Source organism: Tasmannia lanceolata, unplaced genomic scaffold (genome assembly GCF_043159265.1).
Source record: "Tasmannia lanceolata isolate RefF3 unplaced genomic scaffold, GAP_Taslan_0.1 ptg000016l, whole genome shotgun sequence".
Classification (NCBI taxonomy): domain Eukaryota; kingdom Viridiplantae; phylum Streptophyta; class Magnoliopsida; order Canellales; family Winteraceae; genus Tasmannia; species Tasmannia lanceolata.
The window spans coordinates 4,799,199-4,823,205 of record NW_027518693.1 but is presented as its reverse complement, the minus strand read 5'-3'; the positions used below and the strand labels follow the sequence as shown (position 1 = coordinate 4,823,205).

Below are 24,007 nucleotides of genomic sequence, written 5' to 3'. Positions count from 1 at the left end.
CCTGATTAAATTAAGTTTGTTCTGCTCGTGTGGGGTGCTTAAAGGTAGATTTTCCCCTCCCTCTCTCTCTCTCTCTCTCTCTCTCTCTCTCTCTCTCTCTCTCTCTCTCTCTCTCTCTCTCTCTCTCTCTCTCTCTCTCTCTCTCTCTCTGGGTGTCAACTGTCAATGGGCATGACTATTGTGAAAGAATGAAGTAAGAAATGATATGGAAACCCACTTAAATTGGATAGTTCAAACTAGTTGATTCAAGAGTTGCTAGAGTCGACTCAACCTTGCCATTAACCAGGCTCGAGTTGACTCAACCTGGTCATTCACTGGTTGATGAGTTCCCGAAACCAGGCTAGATTTCACCTTTTTTTTTTTTTTTTTTGAAATGGCAAATAATATTGAATAAAAAGAGAGAGGGGGGGGGGGGGGGGGGGGGGGGGGGGGGGGGCGAAGGGAAAACCCAAGAATACTTAAAGAAAAAAAATCAGAAGAAAGAGCACAACGCAGAGGACACCTCAATGAGGAAGATGATCAAACCATCTCAAAAAATCGCTCCCCACCTCTCTCCTAACCAACTCAAAAAAGGCTAGATTTCACCAGTGGGTTTGTAGTTTTCATTAAGCCAATTTTGAGGAAAGCCATTTACATAAAGAAAAAAAATCAGAAGAAAGAGCACAACGCAGAGGACACCTCAAGGAGGAAGATGATCAAACCATTTCAAAAAATCGCTCCCCACCCCTCTCCTAACCAACTCAAAAAAGGCTAGATTTCACCTGGTGGGTTTGCAGTTTTCATTAAGCCAATTTTGAGGAAAGCCATTTACATAAAGAAAAAAATCAGAAGAAATAGCACAACGCAGAGGACACCTCAAGGAGGAAGATGATCAAACCATCTCAAAAAATCGCTCCCCACCCCTCTCCTAACCAACTCAAAAAAGGCTAGATTTCACCCAGTGGGTTTGCAGTTTTCATTAAGCCAATTTTGCGGAAAGCCATTTCACGGATGGCTTTTGCATGTGAGAACAGGCACGTCAAGTGAATTAAATGAATAAGACAAAATGTGCCAGAAAGTCAGATTCTTCATCCCTTGCTATGTTGTAACCTTAGTTTCGTGACGTTTTATTAGATAAAATCTAGCTTTTAGGGAATTGCACTTTTATCAAGTTTGTTTGTAGGCATTTGTACACCTATTTGCTTTCTGGGTAGTCTGTGTCTCTGATCAATCTGGGTTTTACTACATCCGGTACCTTAGGCAGTAATTGCACTTTTATGAAGTAGGAAATGTTAGTGATTTTGCATTTTCAAAATATTGTATATTACATGTTTTAGTGTTTTGGAAAATGTTTTATCAAAAGCGTTTGGGAAAAAGAAAATGTTTTCTTGGAAATATTTGCTTTTACAAAAGGATGTACAAGTGTAGTTGAAAAGATAGTCCCATATCGGATGAGAGAAAAGAAAGAGAAGGGCTTATAAAGCACTACCTTTTCTAACTCTTGTTGATTGCACATTGGGTTGAACCCATGGTTGGACCCGCGGGACGGTGCAACGCACCGTTTGCACACGCGCGCGCGTGGCGTGGGCAATGGGCTATAGGGCGCATAGTGGTGCTTTATTGGCGCTTTTTTAGGCGCACTTTGCACTTCGCACGTACGCGAGGAGCGATTGGAGCCTTTAATTTTTCCAGATTTGATCTGCACCGTTAGATCAAGATGAAGGTGGACCGGTCGGATGGGTGGGTCAAATGGTTCGCAGGCCCATCAAGCCGAATGGTTCAGTTGGGTTGGGCTTCGGTTCGGGCCTAACGGTCGGCCCAACGGGCCCATGACTCCAACGGTCAAAGGGTGTGATCAAATGGGTTGTGTCCCTTTCCCCAACGGTCATGTGCCAAGGGGGTGCGATCCACACCATAGATGGTTGATCTAACGATGACTGGGTTGGAGAGAGGTTTTACTCAAACAAACAGTCACATCTAGGATCGATCAGGACCGTTCAATATCAATGGGTGCGATCTAACGGTCAGATTTCAAACATTCTGGAAAGGTGCCCTGTAGAGGTGTTTTTCACACTGAAAAGACACCAGATGGTCTATAAAAATGTGCAAACTTCAGTCATTTCAGATAGAAATCGAATTGGCAATTCTGACTGACTTTACACTCTCTTCTACACTCCTACAAAAATCCCCAAGTATTTCTACATACTGTTTTTCTTTTGTTTACTGTTCTAGATACTGTTTTTCTCCAGAAACAGAATCTAGAGATTTCTCTAAGCCTTGAAATTTCGGAAGGGCATTTCGGGTTTGATTCCGCTAGTGCTACGCGTCATCAAACATTAGTAGGGCTTCCCTACTAGGCTTCATTGTATCTTGGAGGCAATTCGCGGATCCCCTTTGCACACTACTAGTGGGGGCGAATCTTGTCTTAAGGAAAGTGATATCACGCCTTGAAGCAACAAGTTTCTGTTTTCTATCATCAACAGTACCCTCAACAAATTTTCCAACAGGAAAAAGATGGTGTATTGAGTTCTTTGCAAGTATGTGTTTGAACTAAGATGCTAGTCAAAATCATTAGTTCATAGATGACGATCTGGGTAGGTCTGGATAGGAAAAGAATAACTAGGAGTTCAACATTTTGATGGAGCAATTCATGATGGGATAGAAAAGATCCTTTCCTTGGACAACTTCAATTGGTTTTTTTTTTTTTCAATTGAGTTGCTGCTATTCAATTTCTAAGTCTCTTTACTGTATGATTGAGTTTCTCAAGTGCTTGTTTAAGTTTCACATAACATCTATGATTTCAGCTCTCTCTCACTCTCCTTGTATGTTAAAGCTTTCCTTATTTTCTGCAGGGTTTGTACATCTATGACTTTTTGTTCCTCGCATATTTATTTAGTACTGAAGTACCATATTTGATGTTTTGGATTCGAGAAAGCTATTTTTGTTGTTTCGCATTCTTGTCCTGTTGTTGTTTTGGATTCGGAAAAACTAATTTTTGTTGCTTATATATGACTCCTTGATTCTCCTCTTTAGAGTTTTGGGCTTCAATTTCAGTTTGGGTTCGATTTTACTAGCATTTTTGTTCTGGATTCAAGAAGGAAGTCTCTCATCTTTATGGATCCATTGGTCTGGTATGAAACTTCGTTGTAGAGAACTTTTACCATTTACCAAAGGAGCAATCTTACTCTTGCTTTTGAACCTCCTGTTAACCATTTTCACTTCTTGGATTTGAAATTTTTTATTTTTGGGTTTTATTTTTACCCATATTTTTTTCTTACTCGAATTTCATATGCTTAATGAAAGCAAGATGTGGATCTATACTTCAAATGGTGGAGCACTTGGGAAATTTGGTATGACTGGATGTTTCCACCAAGATCCTTTACAATGTGTATTATTGACAAAGGCAAAAATATCAAATCCATACAACAATTTTGCGGCACTAGTGAGTGCCCACAATGCACACTAGTGTTCTGATATATTAGGGGGGAGGCCAGAAATGAACACTAGCTATTAGCATTTTGATCTATTAGTGGGACCTACAAACCCGTGAGCTAATAGTAAAAAAAGAATATTAAATCTCTAAGACTTCATTGTCATGTAGTTTTTTTTTTTTTTTTTGATAAGTAATTAAGCTGGGGTTACGCAGGACCCCACCACACCAGAATTTATTAAATAAGATGGAAACTTACAGGACTAAGGGGGCTCGAAGGCCAACAAACAGGGAACAAGCTCTCAGCAAAACAAAAGCCTAGCCAGCGGCCATAGAAACATAAAAATAAGACTAGGGATAGGGAACAGACTGTTTTTATGACTGTCAATATAACCTGTGAAAGAGAGCATCAACTGAGGGAGAGGGCCAACACTCGGTGGAGTTCCAGCTCATCACAATCACCAGAAGAGATGATAAGTTCAAACCGCCCAGAAATGTATTGCAACTATGATGGACTAAGACGTCTGTGGTCTCAAACTTCAAGTCAAAGAGATTTTCGCCATCACAGCACTAGCTCAAGGTGGATCCTCATTTCACAGATTTACTTCCTAGCATATGATATCCATCCCTATCTTCGTTAATGGTCTTCAACAGATTCTATGAGATGATCAGAGTAGAAATACTGCGATCTTTGTACGGAAAATCATGTTTGGAGAGTATGCCCGCCACTGCATTACGTTCCCTCAGAATATGAGAAATTCTCCTAGAGTCGAGTTTATCCAACTTCAACTTCATTTTCTTAAGGAGGCTCACTTGACGCCAGGGAGGTTTGCTTTTTTCAATGTCACGTAGTTTTTTTTTTTTTTTTGATGGGTCAATGTCGTGTAGTTGTTGATGACTAATGTGCAATTTCATTATCCATGTGACTATTAAAAGTCCCCTGAAGTCCTTTGACAGTTCACACATTCAAAGTTCCCCATGAGGGGTGCAACTAGGGTCGGGTTGGGTCGGTTCGAGGCCGACCCTAACCCAACCCGAGATGGCATTTCCTCAACTCTAACCCGACCCAGCTCGAGCCTCGGGTTGAAGATGGTCAACCCTAACCCATCCAGCCTCCAACTCAGGTCGGGATGGGTTCAGATTGGGTTCCGGATCATCTGGGGCCAAACAAATTAATACATGAAAAAACACATAATCCTAAGAAAATCTTGTTAAAACTAGAAGATGAAGGTCGGGTTTAGGGTCGGGTCGGTCGGGTTGCCAAAGCCTCAACCCTAACCCAGCCCGAAATTAAATCAGGTTGGCTTTTCCCAGCCCAACCCAACTTGAGAAAATGCCAACGCAACCCGAGCCGGGTTGAACCCGTCTGTTCGGGTTGAGCCTACCCAAGTTGCACCCCTTGGCACGACATTCAAAATCCCTTACGACCAAACCCCCTACATAAGTCTCCCCAAAATCGTTATTTCTTCTTGAAAATCATTTGATATTCGGCATATCCATTTGACCCATTGTCTGAAAAATCTGCTTCGAATCTCGTTGATAAGGTATGGATTCTACTGCAAAGGCTTATAATCTTTCCCTAATTTCATCATCTTTGCAAGCTACTTTGGCCTCTTTCTGTTTTTCTTGTTTCTTTTCTGTTTTAAATTTTATTGTGTTTTATAAATAGAGCATTTTGACAAGAAGAAATCATTACTTGGGTTCTTACTGTTCATTAAATGTTTGTTATCTACAATGCTTTTTTTTTGTTCTGGGCTTTATAATTCATAACTTTGCCGAATGCAATAGTTCTCTTAGGCTTAATATTTAATCCACAATTTTTTGATGGTGCTTACCCATTTCTTTTTCAAGGGTTTTCTTCAAACCATGCTTACTAATCATGAGATCTATGTACTTTTCCCAATCCTCTTTTGTTTTGTAAGAAATTTTATTAATATTTGAGAGAGCTAATCTGGTAAATGTTTCCCATTTCTGCTTTCTCTGTGTCTCCAGATAGTGTTGCAGATAACTTGGTTTAGAGGATTAGTATGGCAAGTACTGCATGTTTTATTATTGTCAGTAGGAATGACATTCCTGTATATGAAGCTGAAGTGAGCTCTACACTTAAGGTATATTTTCTTCTTCTTGGATTGTACTCCTTTGCATGTATGTCTGTTAGAACTTTCTTTGATGTCAAATTATCGTTGGAAACTTTGTATTCATTATGAAGTACATAGGTGTATTTATGTCTCTGTGGTTCAGATTGAGATATTATTACCTGTCAAAAAACCAATTACTCCAAAAGCTTAAGCTGTTGGAGAAGGCATTATTTAATCTTTAATACTTTAGCACTCCCCCTCACGTGTGGCCCCCCTTTTTATGGTTTTCCGACACGTGGCACATGTGGCCCCATTTTTTGGGTTGGCCATTAGATGTGGATTTTTAATATCAAGGAGTTTTGAACCGAGGACCTCTGCTCTGATACCATGTCAAACAACCAATTACTCCAAAAGCTTAAGCTGTTGGAGAAGGCATTATTTAATCTTTGATACTTTAGCATTACCCAACTGTCTTAGGTCCTACATCTATTGACTTATTTGATTTTTTATATAAATATTTTGTTTTATTCTTTTTTGTTTCATGGGTAATTCCTACTTACAATATACACAAAGAAGCTAAGAACCAGGTTCAACTAACAATCCTGAGCTATTCTGTCATAAACACATGGTTGTCATTTTAGTTGATCCATCCGTACCGTATGGTCACAGCTTAATCTAACCTTGAAGATTAGGCAGATGCTATGATCAATGTCATCTCTTTGACGGTTATGTAATTATGATTGACAACATCAAGTCAGTTATTTAGAGGGAATTTAGAATGACGGATTTTATGTGCTCTAGAGTTTCCTTATTTTCCTGATTGATTTGGGTTGGAACTTTAGAAAGGGGATTAGAAGGTTGGGATGCACACGACTAGGATAGTTTTAGGCATTTCTTTGTTGTGACTTAATCTCGTTGGAAACTGAATCAACTATTGGATGCGTTCTTGCATCTATCAACACCCTACAAGAGGGCTTAGGTAATTTGAAGGTAGATTTTTAATGTTAAAAAAAATCAAATCTCTCTGCTAGATTTCAAACATTCAATTGTCAAAGCTGAAAAAGAGTATGTTCCAATTATATGAGTAATTATGGCATCATTGGCTCATAAGATGCCCCAAAACAGAATGGAGTAACCAATGATGGGTAAAGTCTTTATGGAGGCCTCCTCTTTACTCATCTATGACTTGCCAATATAGATTAGATAGGGTTTGAGACAGGGTTTGGGTAATGAAGAGGTGTAAAAGATCTATGTAATTATCAATATTTTTGCCCCCGGCCATGAATTAATGTATGAATGTCTGCTTAGGAATTTTAGTAGGATGGAGTCGAAATCAAAGTGTTCTAACAGTAAGTGATTTGAAGATACATAGTGTGACTCCAATATTGATAAGTTGTTTCCATTTTTGATGCATTCTCCATAGATTAGACTAACTTCAATAGACCAACCATCTTCACCCATCAACATTCCTTGATATGTGTTTGAGCATTAAGGTTGAGAGTTTCTGGATAATTATAGATGGACAGGTTTAACGATATGGAGAGATAGTTATAAAATTTCTCCCCAGTTCCAAAGAGGCTTTCGTTTCATACTTGGTTGTGGGATGAGAATAAGATTTTAGATGGATCATTGATGTGGATCTGAGTTCTCGTTTTGCTGACTTCCCTGACCTGGCTAGAGTGACTACTAATCGGAATGTTTTTGTGAACGTGTTGCAATAGGTATAACGGGAAGGTTGACTGGAAAATCCAATTTCATAGGGACTTCTTTTACAGAGAGATTGGTAGTGTGGATGCGATTTTGAGTAGGGTTCACTCGATCTACATTCGCAATTGCGGCATGGATAGGAAAATATGAATATGGGAGTCAGATGATAAGTTCTCAATTTGATCCTTATACCGACACCTCATTCCTTCTCATTCCTTCTGCTCTTTCTTCCCATGCTAGGAATGCTTGGAAGATTCATGCTCCTCATAGGGTTTGTGAATTTTTCCAGTCAATTGTTAATTGATTGCGTCTTATTTATTCGCTACCTTGTCCCTAGAGAAGTTTGGTCCTTTATTTTGAACATGTTTGGCATCGATTGGACCTTTCCTTTGCATATTGCAGATTTGTTTAACAATGGTTCCTTGCTCGTAGGCCAATCGGTGGGGTCTCACTTGTTGTAGCTATATGGAATCTTTCAAAAGAAAGAAACCATAGAATCTTTTAAAGCATTTCGAAAAAGGTCTGTTCGATTCAACAACAGACTTTACACACTATTGTCCATTGGGCAACAGTCCTTCCAGGGATTTGAGGTTATTCTGAAGGAAGATGATATTTTCACTGTAGTGCGCATTCGCCCCCCTTATAACGTGAACAGGGGGCAACTTTAATGCTTTTTGACGTCAAATCACGTTAGAAGGGGGGCAAATGCGTACTGCGTGGTGGTGTGGGGGGGTGGGGGGGGGGGGGGTGGGGGAGAGAGAGAGAGAATATCATCGCCCTATTCTGAATCTTCTTTTCGAGATTCTAGAATGAGATTCAGGTCAGCTGCATTACTAAGGATAAATCTGCCACTAAGTGGGTTTCCCCTCCTCGTGGTTGATTTAAGTTGAATTTTGGTGGCTCTCCATCTTAGGCGACCCGGATGTGGCTGGTGTTGGGGGCCTTTTGTATGATGCTCAGAGTGAGGTAAGCATGTCTTTCTCCGGCCCATAGGGTTCAAGATTGTAACATGGTGGAAGTTCAAGCTCTCCTAATGGGTATTCATTTTATCAATCATGATTTTCTTGATACCCTTATCAATGAAGTAGGTGATTCGCTTTACATGGGTGAAGGAAGAGTGTTATCCATGACGTTTTGCTAGTGTGATTGAGCAAGTGAAAGACAAAGTGGAGGGCAATGTAATGGTTTTTCTGGATACACGTCAATCGGCTAATTCTGAGGCCGACCTTCTTGCCCGCTCAAGAGCTTCCAGGTTGGGGCTTGAGATTTTTTATTTTCTTCCCCTTTGATGGCAGGGAGGAGTGGCTTCTTTATTTATGTTGGTTATTCTTTCTTTGTTTTGCTTGTATGGACCAACTCAGTCGCCTTGTCACATCATTTAGTTACTGCAATTTTCCATTGAAAAAAATCTGATTTGTTTGCTATATAAGATTTTTATCCGTGTTCTAAAACCTGGTTATTTTTGGCCTATTACATCCGTGGGGTGCATCTGACAGAAAGAAGAAGCTGCTCATCAGCACCAGTTCATATTGCATGCAGCCTTGGATATTGTTCAAGACCTTGCATGGACTACAAGTGCTTTGTGAGGTTTTATTACCATTTATACTTCCACTAATTACTTCTTATGATCAAGAGCCTGTGTTGTGATGTACTGCTTGTACTTATCTTATTTTCCTTTCAACTTACCACTTGTTTTTTTTTTTTCCCAAAATGGTCGCCAATTTAATTGAACAAGAAGAGGACCGAGATGGTCCTCTTATACAACTTACCAATTGTTATGTTCTCAAAAAAGGTTCTTGAAGGCAATGGACAGGTTCAATGATTTGACGGTGTCTGTTTATGTAACTGCAGGTCATATCCTACCTATGCATGCATTGTGCATTTAATTCTGAAGATGAACCTATTCTCTTGTTATCTTTACCAAAAGAAGCATATGGTACTCCAACCATTCACATTAATGCAAAAAATCTAAGTATTTTTGACAGAGAAATGGAACATAAGTGTACATCGTGTTAGTAGAATGATAAATTAGAAGCATTTGTTGAATCTGTGGAGATCTTTTTGGTTTTTTTTTATCTCTATTACGGGAATTATATTGAACTTGTTAAAATCAATAGCTACCTTTAAAGTGAAAATAATCCTTTTCTGTTTCCAGATAATATTTTTCATATCAATGTTATAGTAAATTTTTAAATAATGAGACTTCTTTTAGGAAATCCATACCCTACAGATGCAAGGGCCCTCTTTATGCAAGGGCTAAAGAAGGGCCCTTGAATAGATCCACGCCATTTTTAAAGTCGGTTGAGAAACTGAATTCGGTTGCACTTAATGACATGGACCTATTCAAGGGCCCTTCTTTAGCCCTTGCATAAAGAGGGCCCTTGCATCTATCATTCCTCCTGTATGAATTATAGTTCTGGAATTCAATAATTCTTTTTTTCTTGACCACGTGTTTATTCTCAAAATATCTATATGATATCAACTGTCACAATTTTGTTAACAAGTTTTTATTGTAGTATGTACTTTTATTGTTTGCGCACGATTTTATTTCCCTCGACCTCCATATCATACACACTAGATTGATGCTACTTCACGACTCACGTAACGAGGATGGGATAAAAAGCTTTTTCCAAGAGGTCCATGAGCTATATATAAAGGTAATGTTGCTTCTGCCCTGTTGCACCTCTTTTGATCTTTTCTTTAATTTATGTGGTGTGGAGAGTGGTCCTTTCTTCAATTCATTCCACTTTTTAGTAATTTCTTCAATATATGTTCATTCTGAATTTCTTGAACTTATTCATGGAGTTGTGGGAGTTGTTATCTGATGACATTCTACTTCAAGTTGATGGGACCAATGCCGAGGTACCATTTATGTTGTGGGTATTGAGTTGCTTGGGTAATATGACCTGTAATGAATTTCAGTTCCACCTGCATTTCACTCGAGTTTGAGCGGTATATTTGTTGAGCTTCCTGGCTGATTGATTATATCATTTGATTGTGTCTGAATTGGCAGATTCTTTTAAATCCTGTATACGTACCAGGGTCTCGCATTACATCATCATATTTTGACACGAAAGTCCGAGGCCTTGCAAGAAAATATCTGTAGCCATCTCAATCTTGGGGAGACAGAAGCTTGTGATAGTTGGGCAAAAGGGCAGATGCAAGTTTCTTTCCAGATAATAAACTCAACGTCCTCTTCTTTTCCACTCACTAGTCCCAAAACTATGCTCATTTTCAATACAGTAGAACTTCTATAAATTAATCTTACATAAGCTAACAACTTAATTAGAGTAATAAAATCATTTTGTTTGTGACTTTGGGCCTTAATGATAAATTGATGGCATAGATATCTTATTAGAAATGTCCTTTTAACTTCCATAAGATTAAATATTCTTTGAGTTATAATGTTATTACAAGCTAATGGGTTTCTTATTTAAAATTATTATTTAACTTCCAAAATATGAAAATACTCTCCGAGTTCTTATGTTTTAGAAGAATCTTCAATTGCTAACACATTGATATTTAAAAAAACATATTTATTATTTTGAGTAAGAAGTTAAGTCTCATTAATTTAGTATACTATGTGAGGTGGTGTTGCTACCTTAAGGGCATGTTTGGCAACCTTGAAGAAAACCATGGAATTTTATGTTTAATTGGTGTGAGAGGGGTAGGGAGAGAGAGACTTGAGAAGGGAGAGTGAGAAGGGGCTGATTTTCAAGGAAAAAAAATACTATCAAGGCTGATTTTCAGGGAATAAAAAATCCTACCTTGAAATTGTTTTTTTTCCTGGAAATGAGTCCCCTATCACTCACCCTCAAAAAATCTGTCCCTCTCTTCAGTCCTCTTTGGCCCTTTGTAAACATGCCAGACATGACCTAAAATTAGGCATTTTCACCCATTTTAGTTTGTCCTTCATAGTACAGTTGGGACTGATAATTAATTTTCTTTGGACCGTATGTTCCTCAACGTTTATCAGAGTATTGTACGTAAGGTATTAGGGACTATTAATTATTAGATAAGTGTTGTCCATTAAGTATTTCTTTGGACCGTATGTTCCCCAACTGTGTTTACCACTTTACCTACCACTTTGTTGATATCAAATAGGACAGGCTAGCACGGGTGCAAGTGTCTAAATTTATGGGTTGCAACATCAGCTCTCACTGGCATTTCCAACTTGATATCCGTATGATTAGATAAGTTTTTTTTTTTTTTTTTTTTTGTTTTTTTGTTTTTTTGTGTACTCTCTTTGGACTCTCAAATCTTTTTTTTTTTGAACGATGCTTTCCAATGTTCTCTATCAGGTTGCTGTTTTCAGGGGCGCAACAAACTCGGTAGCAGGTATAGACATCCAGTAGTTGATAGCTTGAAGGAATTTTAGTTTTAGCAATTCTCAGAATGTTTTATCATGTTTCTAGAGCTCCAAACAATCAATTGTCTAATGCATCAAATCTTCAAATTGTAAGGAACTACTGTCAGCGGGGGAGGAGCCAGGAATTTGCTTGAGGGGCACAACATGGGTGAGGCCCATTACTCTTTTACACTAGAGGGTTTCTCCTAAGTAAAAAAGGGGGTTAGTATAACTTTTCCCTTACATTTCATGTAGTGGGGCCAAATTATATTACACATGTTTTGATGGGTTGGGCCCACTATTTAACACTCCTAGCATGGCATGGGTAATTTGTTTTGGGATGGTGAAAGTTCGTGTAGTCTGATATCATTCAAAAAGTATTGTACAACTTACCATATGATGATCCAAACTGCTCATTTGATAGGCCACAATATAAGGCTATGCCAGAAAACTCATTTCAATAGAATGATCCTAGCTCTATGAAAGGTCTCCATAATATGCAATTCCAATACAGATCATAGAGCTAGGATCATCCTATTGAAATGTGTTTTTGGGCTATGACCCTAACATCGAAAATACATTGCACCCCAAAAACCATTTTCATTGGGGTGCAATGTATTTACGATGTGGCCTAGGATCATCCTAGCGAAATGAGTTTTTGGGCTATGACTCTAACACCGTAAATACATTGCACCCCAAAAACCATTTTCATTGGGGTGCAATGTATTTACGATGTGGCCCATCAATTGGACAGCTTGGATCATCCTATGGTAAGTTATACAATACTTTTTAAAAAATAATTTGAACTATACGAGCTTACACCATATTATAACTGATATATTTTGAGCGTATCAGTAGAGATTTTATATTATGTGTGTATGCGTGAATTCCAGTTTTCTTCTAGGTTCCAGTTCAGAGGATGATCGAACCGTTCATTTGTGGGCCACAAATCCACAATGTCATAGGAGATTTTTAGTTCGCTGGAGAGAGAGAGAGAGAGAGAGAGAGAGAGAGAGAGAGAGAGAGAGAGAGAGAGAGAGAGAGAGAGAGAGAGAGAGAGATTATTCGAAGTTGAAAAAAAAAACGCTATGTTCTCATCCCAGAGAGAGGTATTAATTGCAAGAGTCAATTTCTGACAATTACAATTGTGGACAATTTTGTACACAGATTATTCGCAGTTGAAAAAAACGGTATGTTCTCATCCCAGAGAGAGAGAGAGAGAGAGAGAGAGAGAGAGAGAGAGAGAGAGAGAGAGAGAGAGATGTATTCATTGCAAGCGTTAATTTTAGACAATTACAATTTTGGACAATTTTGTACACAGATTATTCGAAGTTGAAAAAAATGCTATGTTCTCATCCCAGAGAGAGAGAGAGAGAGAGAGAGGTATTAATTGCAAAGTCAATTTCTGAGACAATTTTGGACACAGACTATTCGATGTTGAAAAAACGCTATGTTTTCATTCCCTCACTTTGTCCATGCTTATATAGATCCTGTGAAATTGAGAATTTTTCAATTTTGAGGGGCGGCAAGTGCCACCCTCCCTGGCTCCGTCCCTGACTGTCAGCTTTACGGCACGAAGTTGATGGGTCTGTCTCAACCACATGCAGTGATACATATATTTTTGTGGTTAGACAATCCACACTGAGCTTATTTAGAGAGAAAATCCCCAAAAATTAATAGGACTAACATCTCCCTGCTCGTTGAATTTAAAACATCGCAAACATTTTTCAAAATCTTTTTCTTACTGAGCCTTTATCTTACCGATGGGATGTCTTGGGCCATCACTAGTGGGACCCAAAAAATGATAGTATTGATCCGGCTTGACTATCTCACACTTTCATTTGGGTACATTAGACCAACAAAATATGGGAACCATACGCATCAATCGACAAAGATGGTTTTGAAAATTTTCTAGATGTCCATCACCTTACCCCTAACCTCTAATAGTAGGGAACCTTAGGAAAAGTGTAAATCATTGCATGTAGTTTTCCTGTTTTTTGAAAGTGTTAATGTAAATCTGAAATCCACATTGTAATCTTTTGAAAGATCAATGAAGGAAGACCCATATTGTGTGTTAATTTCTGCTTTTTAATTGAGCCTCGGTAGATTTTCCTAAGCATGGGGTGGGCCCACCATTTTAGACTTTCAACGATATGTTTTGATAAGGTGGGTCCCACCAACACAACTCAAACCATGCATATGGTGGGGTCCACCTTTTTACACCTCATGTTTTGATGGGGTGGTCGCACTCTTTTACATTTCATGTTTTTGATGAGGTGGGTCCCAACAACTCAAGTCAGATACCTACATTTGAGTGGGGCCCACCATTTTACTTCAAGTTTTGATGGGTAGGTCCCACGGTATCCACAGCCTATGATGCATAGGGTGGGGCCACTAGTTTACACCTCATGCTTTGTAGGAGCATCACAAGTATTTTGATCCTTTTAGAAGGTGATTTTCATATTTTCACATTTATATGGACATTTTGGTCTTTTTACGATAAAAAATTCTACCATTGGTATATTGGTCACAAATTTATGCCAGGACCTATTTGTGAATTTTCAAACTAGACGACTTTTTTTGCAAATAAAGCAAAGTAGAAGACTTTTTTTGCAAAAACCCTTTTTTCTCGAATATTGACCACCTAAGAATAAAAAGAAGAGAAATCCTATGGTGCCCTACCGTCAAGTCCCTGTAGGTGGTATGATGGAAGTATCATCCTTGATATTTGATCCAACAGCAGCCTCGATCAAAGGCGATACCACTCGCACGGTACTTGACAGTCGGGCACCATATAAACACTCCAAAAGGAAAATGAAAATAAAATAAAATCATATTTACTATGTAATTTCATAACTTACCTTTGATTCCTACTTGTGTCAACTATCCTAAGCCCATTATGTGACGCAGGGAGCGTGAAGCAGTAACACCGAGATTGAGATCAACACAAGCAGCAGCTAAGATAATCTCATGGGGTATGAAAACCCATGCCACGGTCTGGAGGAAAACTCCAATATCACGTAAAAGGAGCGAAGCTCCTTCACCCACTTGAAAGAGCCAATGCTCTCTTGACAAGTGATATCCCAAAAATAAACTTTATTCAAATCTATCTTTCTTTCCTCATGCCATTACATAATATAGAGAGTTAAAATCTATGAATAGCAACCCTAAATACTTGCCTACCAATTATTCGCATTCTTCTATCATAAGCAACAAAAGTAAAAGCAAGAAATATCTCTAAGATAATCCTAAAATAGTAATCCTATATTAGACACTTACCATATCCTAAAACTGCTTATAACTTAGCCAAATCAAGTCCAAATCGCGTAATCTTGGGCTATTTAGATAGGCAATCGAAAAACTTTTTTAAAAATACCAAAACCATGCTAAAAGAACAAGATTTGATGCCTTAAAAAAATACTAAAAATAAAATTACAAAAATAGAAAATAAAAAAATAAAAGATTTGATCCACCCGCACATTTTGCATCACTATGGCTAGCAAGGAAAGTTGGAAAAGGAAAAGCTTTGTGACACTTACCAATTACTCCAAAAGCTTAAGCTGTTGGAGCAAGGCGTTATTTATTCTTGTATACTTTAATACTCCCCCTCACATGTGGCCCCCCTCTTTTTAGGGTTGGCCTACACGTGACACATGCAGCCCCTCTTTTGGGTTTGGCCAGTGTATGTGGACTTTGCTACCAAGGAGGTTTGAACCCAGAACATGGCTTTGATACCATGTAAAACTTACCAATTACTCCAAAAGCTTACGTTGTTGGAGCAAGGCATTATTTATTTTTTTATACTTTAATAACTTTTCAAACTTTTGGCCATTTCCCCAGCTTAATTTAAATCTGCTAAATTTCCCATTAACTTGGATGAACAAAAATATAAACACAATAATTGAGTAAAGTAGACCCAAACGTGTTGTTTCAGACTTTCAATTATATATATGGTAGCCATATATATATATACACACACACACTAGTAAAAAACCCCGTGCGATGCACGGGCCGACAAAGAACTGTACGGACCACATCATAGGTTGATCCAAACCGTCCATGTGATGGAACACAACATCAATAGGTTGTGCCCGTAAAATCATTTCCATAGGCTGATCCTAGCCCTCCAATCTATAGAGGTTTCCATAATTAAAAAAACATAAAGAAATGAGGTAGGATTGAAATTATGTGGCTTTAATGGGTGCGTTTGTTAAAAAGCATAAAGAGGGGGTAGGATTGAAAATATGTGGGTTGAATGGGTGCCTTTGTTAAAAAAAGTCAAAAAAGTGATGTGTAATTCTCATAGAATTTTGGGAGAAATTCAAATAATTTTCTCATTTTATCTTATGCTATATAGTATACTAGCAAAAAACCCCGTGCGATGCACCGGCCGACAAAGAATTGTACAGACCACATCATAGGTTAATCTAAACTTCCATAGCCCGTAAAATAATTTCCATAGGCTGATCCTAGCCCTCCAATCTATCGAGGTTTCGATAATTGTTGTTCCTCTTAAGGTACCAAGAATTCGTTAATATTTTTACAGGTGTCTTGCATTCGTAATATCAAACTTTTCGTAATTTGACCCGCACATAGTGAATAAGGAAAAATAGTTCCCGATTTCCAACGCGACTGGGTTCAACCCGACCCAACCCGATTTGCAATTTCCTCAACCCGACCCAACCTGATTTCCAATTCGGGTTGGGTTGGGTCGCGTTGACCCGATTTGATATGGTACCAAATATTGACCACCTCAACTCAAGCCGGGTTGTTTTGGTTTTGAGAACCAATAAGGAGTCACCAATAATCAGTTTTTAACTCACAGTCGGTTCTCAAAATCCAAACCAAACAGGGACTAACAATTAACAAAGGGAAATGTTATCCGCACTACTATATTTTGATTATCACACTCCTCACTTTATTAAAGTATGTTATGGCCCGCACCATAGGATTATCCAAACAGTCCAATGTGGACTGTGGAGACTATTTCAATGTTGAAAAAGAAAAATACATATACAAAACTTCTTCAGATGGAACCCAAATTCGGGTTTCGGGTCGGGTCGGGTTGATCGACAGCCCAACCCGATTTCCAATTCAGGTTGATTTTTCCCAACCCAACCCAACCTGATTTGCGAAAAAGCTTAACCCGACCCAACCCAAATTCGGGTTGAACCCGACTCGCGTGGGAACATCCAAGTAACAACGATAGTTTCAAATTATATATAGTGCTAATGTCCTCACTACCATATTTTATAATGGCACTACTCACCGTATTTTGATGATTGCACTCCTCACTTTATTAAAATGTAAGGTCTGGTCCGTACCATAGGATGATCCAAACCATCCATTAGATGGGCCACTGCCTACATAGGTTGTGCCCTAAAAATAATTTTCATAGGTTGATCCGAACCCTCTGATCTATAGCGGGTTATAGGTTGATCCAAACTGTCCATGTGATGGAACACAACATCAATCGGTTGTGCCCGTAAAATCATTTCCATAGGTTGATCCTAGCCCTCCAATCGATATAGGCTGATCCTAGCCCTCTAATCGATAGAGGTTTTCATAATTGTTGTTCCTATTCAGGTGTCCTGAATCCGTCAATATTTTGCAAGTGTCCTGCATGAGTAATATAAAGTAGTTCTTTTGTCATTGTCATATGTTTGTACATCTTCTTGGTAGTTTTTTTCCGTAATTGTCATAGACAGGTACCCCGTGTCAGTACTTTTCGTATGTAGATTACGATTTTACCCTCAAATAATTTCTCATAGAGATAGATGTTAGATATCAGCAAATGGGTTAATGGTAAAATAGTAATGTTGACGTGTAAATCCCAAATCCCAGATAAAAAGAAAAGAAATTTCTTTTTCCTCCCTTATATTGTAGTAGATAGATATTCGTCCATTTTCTTTACACTGTTTTTCGTTCCCTTGACTAGGCTGCAACTAGTTAAATGAAATAAAATAGAAAAAGGCCAACCCTTTAAGTTTTCTTCATTCCACTCTATTTGGTATTCGTAAGTCTACTATTTCCGTTCTTGCAATCAACTTGGCTTCAGATCCGTTTGGAGGAAGTTTCCCCAGACCGTTGCTAATAGTGTAATAGCGAGGGGTGTGGAAATATCAAATCCTTTTTAAAAATAAAAAGTAGCCACGGATTTGATATTTCCACACTCCCTCTATTAGAGGGTACTGGCGGAACTTCCTCGATCCAAACTGTTCTGAAGCCAAATTTTGCTCTTCAATGAGTGAGGAGATGAGTAACTAACTCAAGATGAGTTGGTTCAACCTATGCCAAGTCCGTTTGGAAGGATCCAAAACAATCAGAGAAGTCTGGCATATGACGTATCTGGAAAGAAATTCGGTATCGCCGCCCCTATTACCAATCAATACAAGTCATATGCATTTAATTGGAATAAACTATGAATGCCATCACAAATCCTCCGCTGAAAAATGAAGACCAAGTCTGGAGCTCCGTGAAAAAAGCCTTTATCTGATGTGAACTGATGATGCCTTACCTGATGACTTATGCATTATCATAGCATTAGTCTTCCATTAACTTAAATGGGATGACGTATGCCTTATCATAGCATTAGTCTACCATTAACTTAAATGGGTTCTTGAATTTATTGCATTTGAGAGAGAGAGAGAGAGAGAGAGACGAAGATTACCGAAGGCAGGAAGCTTTGCCCATACATGGTTGAATAACAAAAGAGAGAGATTCACATTTTCTCTTCCAAGAATGGAATTGGTATTAGCATTCACATTTCATCTCTCTAGAAGACAATTGATATTCCAACGTTTGATTTAAGAGGCACACCCTTCCCTCAAGTATATGAGTTTCCTATGGTGGGACGTCATGTTAACATGCATGACTTGGTTGCACATATTTTATAATGGCACTTCTCTTAGTCTCATACAAGAGAAGAAGGCGCCACCATCATCACATACAAAAAGACAAAAAACATGTGATTTTCAAATAAATTATTAAATCACCAAGCTATAGGCTTCGACTTTCAGCTTTCTTATCTCATTCTATATGTGCTCGGACACATATAAATTGTTGCTTCTCAGCAAAGAGAGAAAATATTGGTTGACCCAAATAGTTGAATAAAAAAAATACATCTCAAGGGGGAAAAAGTGTTAAAATAGATAGTTTTTTTTAAAAAAAGGGTGATTCAGAGCCCTGTGATCATTTTTTTAATGGGTGGAAGAAATTCCCCCTCTTGCTTCCGACGATAGTTTCAGTAGGTAGAGATTACGACCATCTAAACGAACGGTAACATAATGACCTTACAAGTTAATGGGTTCAAACCTTGCCAAGTCTCTAAATAATTCAACATTCAAAAACATTTTTGTATTCAAATAAGACTATGCGTATATAAGATTATATGTAAATAATATTGAGGGCCTTATTGGGATAACTTTAAAAACTAGTTTAAGAAATGATATAGGAATGGTTTCCAAAGAGACTTAATGTCCCATTTGCAATAAAGATTAAACTAAAATAATCTTATTTGCAAATATGGACCAACGCTGGTGGCCACAAATTGGTTTCTTACATAATGGCTCAAATATGTTTATTTGCTCCTCATCTCCCTCTTCGTGCATGAAGTCTATTATTTAATACATTGAAGAAGTTTTGTTTTTCCACGTACAAATTCAAAGCTTTGAAAACACAAAAGGTTGCTTTGGAATAACATGGAAGACCTTTAAGGCACACCACAATTGACACTTTCTTTTAATTTTTCTATCTTTTCCTCTGTTAGAGTTCACAATGTAAATTGGGGCTGAGCTCTGTTATACAACCTATCTGGTGCCCTTCGCTATTTGACCAATTTCCTTGTTTTCCATTTTACACCAAAAAAAAATATGACTGATCCTTTCCAAAACCCTACCCTACCCTACCCGAGAATTAGTCCAACTCCTAACAAATTGTTTTAGTAAACCAAGAAAATAAGAACTGTAATAATAGAGTCGTGGTGATTCGTTCACAGTGTCAGTCAAGGTGATACCATGGATGAAAGAAAGGGAAAATCAAATTCGTCAAAAAGACAACATGCCTAACAAATACAGATGAAATATTAAATATAGGGGTGCAGCTCGGGTTGGGTGCGAGGGTCGGGTTTTCCAAAACCCTACGCTACCCTACCCGAGAATTATCTCGGGTCGGGTTGGGTCTAATTTTTTACAGGGAAACCCAAGATTCGTAAACCCGACCCTACCCAATATAGTTTCTTGGGTTCGTCCCGGTCGGGTTTTCATTTTTTTTAGTGTAGGATAGTGACTAATTTTAAAGATTGTAGAAAAAAAAAATCTTCACCCCAAAAGTCTCTAAATTTATGTCATCAGGTGTATAAATGTATAAATTTAAGGACACTATATTTCCACATAACACACATGATCACCTCAATGAAGACAATTGTATCAATATATTGGAAAATAAGGTACACAACTGTCTCAAAGGAATCAACCCAGTAGGAGAGTGGACAAAATCATGTCAAGTATGATCCGTCTCAATAACCTCGGTGTTTACTCTCGGACGAACTATTGCGTTCATGATTGTCCTGTTGTTATTCTGATAGCAGAGAAATTATACGATGAAAGGGAATACAAACATGTGAAGGTGGAACAATGTAAGTACCGCACTTAATATTTGATCACTGTTAGATCAAATATGAAGGATGGGATGATGAGTGCATGTGTGTACGCCTGTTCATATAATTACTCCTGATAACATGTGTTAAACTTGAGTGACCTTAGTATCAATACTCTTGAGGTATTGACACCGTCCACATGAGCAAGAAGGCCTTTTGTGGGCTAGAATATATATGAGCCAATTCGAGAAGAATTGAGTGATCCTAACAGTTGGATGGAGAGGTTGCAAATGGAGGGTCAAGAACTATAATTTATAGAAGAAAAAATCCATCATATTTTCAAAAAAACCATATAGAAACAGCATTCCATCATGCTCAAAGCGTTAAAAAGACATTTAGTCCAATAGTTATTAGTGCTTGCTCAATAGTGATTTTTAGGCTAATTTAGAATCTAGTTAGGTAGTACCCACAAATTGGACAACACTATTTCATTAGGGGGAGAGACAGAGGGAAGGAAGCATTCGCATTTTCACTTCCCCTAGACGGATTATTATCATTCGTATTTTTCTTTCTAGAAGGCAATTGATAATCCCATGTTTGATTTTGGCACGCACAGTCCTCTTTAGTTTAAAGACTTTCCAAAGCTGTGAACCCCAAGTTAACGCGTTCCCGTTATTGTATTGGTTGCCCATATTACCATATATTAAATTTTAAATAGAGGGTTCTTAGAAGGGAAGTTATATTTGCACTTCCTTGTTTTGATAACGGCACTCTTCTCTATATATTATACTAGAAATAGTAAAAAATGGTTATTATAGATTATAGTGTATTTCGAAAGAGGGCCAATTTTCACGTACACATGAGAACTCAAATGTGCTTTTTTACCCCGAAGTGATCCAAAGTGCACCTTAGTCTTGAAACTTAGTGTTAGGTCTAAAATTGGTAACAGGTTATGGTAGGGCCGGAAAGGCTGATCTGGACCTGAAGGACTGATCTGGACCTGAAGGGCTGATCTGGGCCTGAAGGACCACGTGTGAGGGCCACGTGTCAACAGCCGATTGGTTGCATATTTTGGACCCCATCACTTAGTTAATTTTCACGACATTACAAAGATTGAAGGAAGGAGTCTTCCAATTAGTGCGTGAAAAGTTCATTTTATGTGGGAAAAGAAGTTTTGTTTTTCAAAGACATGAAACACAAATGTTTCCTTGTAATAACATGGAGGACCTTGACTCGCACACCTCTATTGACATGTCATAATGTTTCCACTTCTACCTTCCCTCTAGATATCAATATAAATAGGGGCTAAGCTCTTTTGTACAATCACCTTCAATTTGATGCCCTTTGCTCTTTAAACAATTTCCTCGTTTTACCCTTTATAGGAAAAAAAATATGACTTCAGATCCTTCACAAGCCCTCATATTCTCCATTGCAATTGTTGCGATATCTTGGATCGCATGGATGATCAAGAAATCCAGAAAGGGGAACACATCGCCTTTGCCTCCTGGTCCACGTGGGTTACCATTGATCGGTAACCTTCCGTTTCTGGAACCCGAGCTCCATCGATATTATGCCAAATTATCTGCCATCTATGGCCCCATCTTCAAGCTCCGACTCGGCAATAAGCTGTGTGTTGTATTAAGCTCCCCATCCATGGCAAAGGAGGTCCTCAAAGACCATGACACCACCTTCGCTAACCATGACATGCAAGCTGCGGCACTTCTTACTGCCACTTATGGTGGGTCCGACATTGTGTTGAGTCCCTATGGTCCAGAATGGCGCATGCTCCGCAGGGTTTGCATCCAAGAGCTTCTCAATACTGCTAGCCTAGACGCTGGTCGAGTCCATAGACGACTACGGGTTCATCAGACCTTGAGCGAAGTGTATGCCAAAATTGAAACCCCGGTTAATGTTGGTGAGAAGATAACTCAAACAATCTTCAACACCATGACGAGCACACTATGGGGTGGCACACTCAAGGGGAATGAAGGGACTAGTGTGGCGTCGGAGTTTCGGCATGTCATGTTGGAAATCGGGGAGCTCATTACACAACCCAACATTTCTGATCTATTTCCTCTTCTAGCCAGATTTGATATACAGGGCGTCCAACGTAAAGCAAAAAACCTCATGTCTTGGTTCGATAGGATATTCGAATCTATCCTAGATCAACGGATGAAAATGAATGCAGAGGTAGGAGAGGCGAATCACGACAGTAGCATGAAGCAAAACAAGGATTTCCTCGATATCCTTTTGAACATCAAGAATAAAGAGGACCCCAAAACACCATTGACAATGACACACATCAAGGCCTTGTTGCTGGTAATTTTCTATATTGAATCTATGAATATTTAAGGCTTGTTTGTTTCGGATTTTAGAATCAGTGTTGAGTCCAAAACCGATTCAAGGCAAAATTGTGCATTTAATTTGATAGTTTTAGAACCGATTTTGGACTCAAATAGATTCTACAGCCCAAGCAAATAACACACTGTTGTGATGTAGAATTTATCAGAGTACAAAATGATTTTACACCTCATAACAAACATCCAAAATTTCTAGAATCAGTTTTAGACAAAAAATCGATTCTTAAAATCCAAAATAATAGTGGTGTTGTTGATTATATGCAGTCTTAGGCATTCATATAATTTATGACCATACATTAAGACTCATGTTTGTTTGATTTGTGGGTGCAGGACATGGTAGCTGGCGGGGTCGACACAACCTCAACCACATTAGAGTGGGCCATGGCTGAGATGATGCACAAGCCGGAGATAATGAAGAAAGCTCAAGAAGAATTAGAATCAGTAGTGGGGAAGGATAAAATTCTTGAAGATTACCATTGTGCTGAATTGCATTATTTAGAAGCAGTGGTGAAAGAAGCACTACGTTTGCACCCACCCAATGTTTTCTTGATCCCTCACAGTGCAATTGAATCATGCGTGGTGGGTGGATACACCATCCCAAAGAACACTGCCATCTTTGTGAACTTATGGGAGATACAGAGAGACCCTTCTCTTTGGGACAATCCCACAGAGTTCCTTCCTGAGAGGTTCTTGAGTAGTGCCACTGCAGGTAATAAATGGGATTATAGAGGCAACGATTTTCGTTATTTTCCATTTGGGTCAGGGAGGAGGATATGTCCAGGTATCTCTTTGGCTGAGAGATCTCTGAAATATGTATTAGGTTCTCTCTTGCATTCATTCGACTGGAAATTACCGATGGGAACCAAGATCGATCTTTCGGACAAGTTTGGCCAGGTGATAAAGATAGCGAACCCAGTCGTTGCTATACCCACGCCACGATTATCGAACCCACAACTCTACGATCTACTCTTAAAAGAAGAAGCATGATTATATTAATCTAGTAACCATGGATAGTTTTATTGTCTGTTTTAAGTCATATGGCTTTAGGTTTCGCTATATTCTATAGTGAACAATTAATGTTCTATTGGGGGTATGCCTCTAGTACTCTTCTATTGTTTCAGTTTATTTCAATAAATGAATTAAGGGATGATTACATTTACACCCCCTCTAGTTTCTGACACATCCACTTCCACCCCTATAGTTTAAAAAGTGACAAATACACCCCTGTAGTTTCAATTTGTTTAAGGTTTGCCCCCCAGCTGAAAGTTCGTCCATAGATTGAAGGGTTAGGATGATCCGATGGAGCTGATTTTTTGGGCACACCCTATCTATGTTAGGACCCATCAAATGAACACTTTGGATCATCCAAATAATGTGGGCCCATACCCGAATCCAAACACTACCAAACGCTTTAGTTATCCATAAAAATCAAACAATCAATTGCGTTCTTCATTTAAATAATTTTTTCTGCGCCCTTATACTCGTATATGCTTAATTTTTTAGTTAATA

The 24,007-nt window shown here is 38.6% G+C and overlaps 2 protein-coding genes across 6 annotated transcripts; both read left to right on the top strand.

The window, feature by feature from the left end:
* Positions 1-4,814: 4,814 nt before the first annotated feature.
* LOC143848863 (transport protein particle 20 kDa subunit-like) lies at positions 4,815-12,598 on the top strand. Of its 5 annotated transcripts, XM_077357923.1 has the most exons (8): positions 4,815-4,953; positions 5,402-5,517; positions 8,691-8,776; positions 9,773-9,851; positions 10,208-10,384; positions 11,496-11,532; positions 11,658-11,711; positions 12,447-12,598. In XM_077357923.1, exons 2-5 carry the CDS (start codon positions 5,437-5,439, stop codon positions 10,298-10,300), a joined length of 339 nt encoding a protein of 112 aa, XP_077214038.1. In that variant the 5' UTR covers positions 4,815-4,953; positions 5,402-5,436; the 3' UTR covers positions 10,301-10,384; positions 11,496-11,532; positions 11,658-11,711; positions 12,447-12,598. The 5 variants fall into 5 exon arrangements, with proteins under 5 accessions (XP_077214038.1, XP_077214036.1, XP_077214037.1 ...); XM_077357921.1 differs by lacking the exon at positions 12,447-12,598 and having other exon boundaries at positions 10,208-10,354; positions 11,658-12,438; XM_077357922.1 differs by lacking the exon at positions 12,447-12,598 and having other exon boundaries at positions 10,208-10,370; positions 11,497-11,532; positions 11,658-12,438.
* An 8,848-nt stretch (positions 12,599-21,446) lies between these two features.
* Positions 21,447-23,657, top strand: LOC143848479 (cytochrome P450 monooxygenase 76AD131-like). Its single transcript, XM_077357434.1, has 2 exons — positions 21,447-22,457; positions 22,829-23,657. The coding sequence occupies exons 1-2, from the start codon at positions 21,531-21,533 to the stop codon at positions 23,483-23,485; spliced, it is 1,584 nt and encodes a 527-aa protein (XP_077213549.1). The 5' UTR covers positions 21,447-21,530; the 3' UTR covers positions 23,486-23,657.
* The last annotated feature ends 350 nt before the right edge of the window (positions 23,658-24,007 follow it).